Source organism: Oryzias melastigma, linkage group LG10, assembly GCF_002922805.2.
Source record: "Oryzias melastigma strain HK-1 linkage group LG10, ASM292280v2, whole genome shotgun sequence".
NCBI lineage: Eukaryota > Metazoa > Chordata > Actinopteri > Beloniformes > Adrianichthyidae > Oryzias > Oryzias melastigma.
The window spans coordinates 29,062,896-29,067,508 of NC_050521.1; the positions used below are offsets into that span (position 1 = coordinate 29,062,896).

The window sequence follows — 4,613 nt, forward strand, 5'->3', positions numbered from 1 at the left end:
AGAGGAAGTTCTGGTCCCAAAAAGGAAGATCCAGGACCCTCACCCCACCCCCAATAAATAAATGATTAATAATAAAGGTTTTCAAAAAAAATCAAATATCCAGAGATATTTCAAACTGAAGAAATAAAACACGAACATCATGAACACGATAAATGATACAGAAGTCCAAACAACCAACAAAGAAAGATCCAGAAAATAAGAGAAAGTTTTGGTTCCAAAGGAAGATTCCAAATAAAGATTTAGAGGAAGATCCAAAACCATCCAGAGGAAAATCAAAAGATAAGGAACCTGAGAATGAGCCAAAAGAAACATCCAAGGATCCAGAAGAGGATCTAGAGAAATCCCAGAGGAGGATCCATAGATAGATCCAGAGGAGGATCCAGAAGAGGATCTAGAGAAATCACAGAGGAGGATCCATAGATAGATCCAGAGGAGGATCCAGAGATCTAGAGAAATCCCAGAGGAGGATCCAGAAGAGGATCCAAAGATCTAGAGACATCCCAGAGAAGGATCTAGAGGAAGATCCAAAGATCCAGAGGAGAATCCAGAGGAGGATCAAGAGATAGATCTACAGGAAGATCCAAAGATCTAGACAAATCCCAGAGGACTATCCAGAGGAGGATCCAGAGATAGATCTACAGGAAGATCCAAAGATCTAGACAAATCCCAGAGGACTATCCAGAGGAGGATCCAGAGAAATCTCAGAGGAGGATCTAGAGGAGGATAAAAAGATCCAGAGGAGGATCCAGAGATAGATCCAGAGTTCAGTGATCTCCAGTGAAGCAGATCCCTACACTACTGCTTTCCAGTAATCAGTTTTCTTCTCTTCTGTCTGAGAGTTTCAGTTCCTCCGTTTCAGTTTCACAGATTCTCTCGTCTTTAATCACTAGGATCACTCTGGAGGAGACAGATCATTGGCTCCTCCTAAGGCTCCTCCCTCCACATACCTGACTCTCTCCTTGGGGTCTCCAAAGGACTCTCGAAGGCGGGAGAAATCTGGATAGAAGTGGACAGACGGCGAGATGACCTCCAGCAGTCCGGCCTGGATTTCTGCTGGAAAACTGGGAATCAGACAGAAACAGAGGAAGCTGAGATGGAGGAAGTTTTCCCAGGAAAGGACGAAATGTGGGCGGGGGTGGGGGTGGATGCTGCGACATGTTGCCACGGAAACAGCATGAACTTACAGGCGCTTCAGGTTGTCTGCTACACCGCTGGCGTACTGCTGGTCAGCCTGGAGACAAAAACGTTCAGTTTGACTAAAATCAAGTCAGGAACCGTTTAAAAATGATGAAGATGAACAAAATGATCAAAAGTGAAAAAAAATGTTTGATTTCTTTTACTGCAGAAAAAACGAGACAAAAAAACGTAGTTAAAACAGCAGATTCCAGACGTCTGTTTACAGTTCAGCTTCTAGTTTTAGAATTTATTCACTTTCACATGAAAACAAAATGTTCTTTTTTTTACTAACAGAAATAAAGTAAATCCTGAAAATAAAAATAAAACTTTCAAAAAAATAAACAAACAAATTCTTCAAACTTTCACCTCAAATAAAGTTCAGTTATTTTAAATGTTTTTTTACAGAATAAACATCACAGTACATTTGAAATTAAAAAATTCAGGAAGTAAAATATTGTTTTTGTCTAAACTGAAGCTAAACTTCTTGTCCTGAACTTAAGACTTAAACAAATACTTTTTATTAAAAAACATATTTCTATTTTAGATTCCAGTTAGGTTTATTTAAAAATCTGATATTTTTTTAAGCAAAACTGCAGTTTTATTCTGAGTAATGCTGACCTGTCCACTTCTAATCTCTGCTCCACATTCACAGGCAGGTGTGGCCACCTGAGAGAAAGGGGGCGGGGCTTAGACAGTGCTCTCTTGCACTCCAGTCAAACTCTAGAAGTCCTGAAGTCCTGATCCTCCGTCTTTGGGAAAACTACAGAATATTCTTCCCCAAAAACCCTTTATCAGACCAGGAGAGTCCAGGTAAGTCCAGGAGAGTCCAGGTAAGTCCAGGTGAGTCCAGGAGAGTCCAGGAGAGTCCAGGTGAGTCCAGGTGAGTCCAGGTAAGTCCAGGTGAGTCCAGGAGAGTCCAGGTGAGTCCAGGAGAGTCCAGGTGTCCTTCAGTTCAGGAGATCTCTGTGTCTTCAAGACTTCGTTCCATTTAGGCAGAACTTCCTTCCTGAGGAGGAAGCTTCTCCATCAGGTTTCCTGTTGGAACCAGAGACCTCAGCATGGTTCCACTGACTGCTGTCAGAGTCCAGCTCAGACTGGGCTTTTCTAAAGATCTTAACTGAACCGGATCAGAACTACTGTCCGTCTTGGTTCCACAGAACCTTCCGAAGATCTCCATCAGAATCCATGAAATAATCCACCTGATGCTAAAAACTGACCTGCAGAAGTTCAGATTCGAACTGAAGAGACCCGGTTTGGATCTTCTGCTCTTCTCAGGTTTTTCCTCAGTAGGACCTCCCAGGTGACCCTGCAGGTCTGAAAGGCTCTCAGGGCTGCTGTGGTGGAGCGTCTAGTTGCTCTGTCCTCAGTGGAGGTGCAGTCATGTAATATTCATGCGCTTCATCTGCTCACATTAAGGCTTTAAGAGCTTTCGCTGATCGCCGTTTAGCTGCAGAGGCCTCACGTGAAGCGTTAGCGGCCGATCCGAGCTCTGCGGGTTTCTGAGAAGAAGGTGCTGGTCTCAGAGATGAAGATGAAGACGAAGATGAGCTCATCCTGACAGGAAGACGACAGATGGCTGAGACAGAGGAGCCACCAAGGACAAGTTCACATCTGAGATTCTGAGAAGGTTTAGAGACTTCAAGAGGTAACAGGAAGAGATGAGAGGAAGAGCAGAAGAACAGAACATCCTGATCAGCTGATCAGTTTGATCCTGATCAGCAGGATCTTGAGCCCCCTTTGATCCCTCCGTTTCTTCAGGGATGTAAGCGAACATCACGGCGTTGGTGAAATGTCTGAGTTCTGAGCGTTTGTCCTGAGACTGTAACGGCGGTGTTGTTAATAAAGTTTTGTGCGTTTGTCATGACAGACGTGTCTTCAGTGACGCGCGCTGCTCAGAGAAGATCTTTCTGTGTGAGGTTAGATAGCTCTCCTGCTGATGGACAGAACAGACAAGCTTTCCTGTTTTCCTGAATCCAGATTGATTTAGGATCTGGACTGAAGAACACGTCAGGCTCCCGTCAGACCGCAGAACGACGGCGACCTTTACTTTCACACTTTCCTCGTGTTTTTACATCACAAACTCCTACTGACCTCTGCGATGAGGACCACGATGACGCAGTCGTCCTTCTCAGCCGGGCTGAGCTCTGACATCAGAGAGGCCAGCGTGTCCGTCAGGTAGGAGTGGACCTCCCTCTTCACGCTGGGAACGCCCATCACCACGGAGACTGCAGACACGGAGAAGATGCCTGGTGAACCACCAACATCCTCCTCAGAGCTGGAGCCAGGTCAGTTCACAGGGTAACCACTAGAGGGATGTTCACAACCAGACCAGTCTCACTTCACTCCAAGTAGCAGCACACTAAGGCTGGGGAGGGATAGGCTCCAGCAACCCATGACCCTGAAAGGTTCAGTCAGTTCTTCTGTCCATCACTGATCAAGCGTCCTGAAGCTGATCTGATCTGGAAGGTTTTCTTCCTGAACCTCAGGAGCTCCACCTTTCCTCCATCTTTCCTCCACCTTTCCTTCACCTTTCCTCCATCTTTCCTCCATCTTTCCTTCACCTTCCTCCATCTTTCCTCCATCTTTCCTCCACCTTTCTTCCATCTTTCCTCCATCATTTCTCCGACTTTCCTCCATCTTTCCTTCATCTTTCCTCCATGTTTCCTTCATCTTTCCTCCATTTTTCTCCGACTTTCCTCCATCTTTCCTCCATCTTTCTTTCATCTTTCCTTTATCTTTCCTCCACCTTTCCTCCATCTTTACTCCATCTTTCCTTCATCTTTCCTCCATCTTTCCTCCATCTTTACTCGATCTTTCCTTCATCTTTCCTCCATCTTTACTCCACCTTTCCTCCACCTTTCCTCCATCTTTCCTCCACCTTCCTCCACCTTTCCTTCATCTTTCCTCCATCATTTCTCCGAATTTCCTCCATCATTTCTCCGACTTTCCTCCATCTTTCCTCCATCTTTCCTTCATCTTTCCTCCATCTTTCCTTTATCTTTCCTCCACCTTTCCTCCATCTTTCCTCCATCTTTCCTTCATCTTTCCTCCATCTTTCCTCCATCTTTACTCGATCTTTCCTTCATCTTTCCTCCATCTTTACTCCACCTTTCCTCCACCTTTCCTCCATCTTTCCTTCATCTTTCCTCCATTTTTTTCCGACTTTCCTCCATCTTTCCTTCATCTTTCCTCCATGTTTCCTTCATCTTTCCTCCATTTTTCTCCGACTTTCCTCCATCTTTCCGACATCTTTCTTTCATCTTTCCTTTATCTTTCCTCCACCTTTCCTCCACCTTTGCTCCATCTTTACTCCATCTTTCCTTCATCTTTCCTCCATCTTTACTCGATCTTTCCTTCATCTTTCCTCCATCTTTACTCCACCTTCCCTCCACCTTTCCTCCATCTTTCCTCCACCTTCCTCCACCTTTCCTTCATCT

The 4,613-nt window shown here is 44.9% G+C and overlaps 1 protein-coding gene across 1 annotated transcript in view; it reads right to left on the bottom strand.

Annotated features, from left to right (window-relative positions):
• The window catches only part of mgat4b (alpha-1,3-mannosyl-glycoprotein 4-beta-N-acetylglucosaminyltransferase B), a gene marked incomplete at its 5' end in the record, with an annotated part of 13,096 nt that overhangs the window by 5,269 nt on the left and 3,214 nt on the right, over positions 1-4,613 (bottom strand). Inside the window, 3 exon segments of the mRNA XM_024260435.2 lie at positions 948-1,061; positions 1,185-1,231; positions 3,268-3,401. Of these exon segments, the coding sequence (XP_024116203.1) occupies positions 948-1,061; positions 1,185-1,231; positions 3,268-3,401 (295 nt within the window).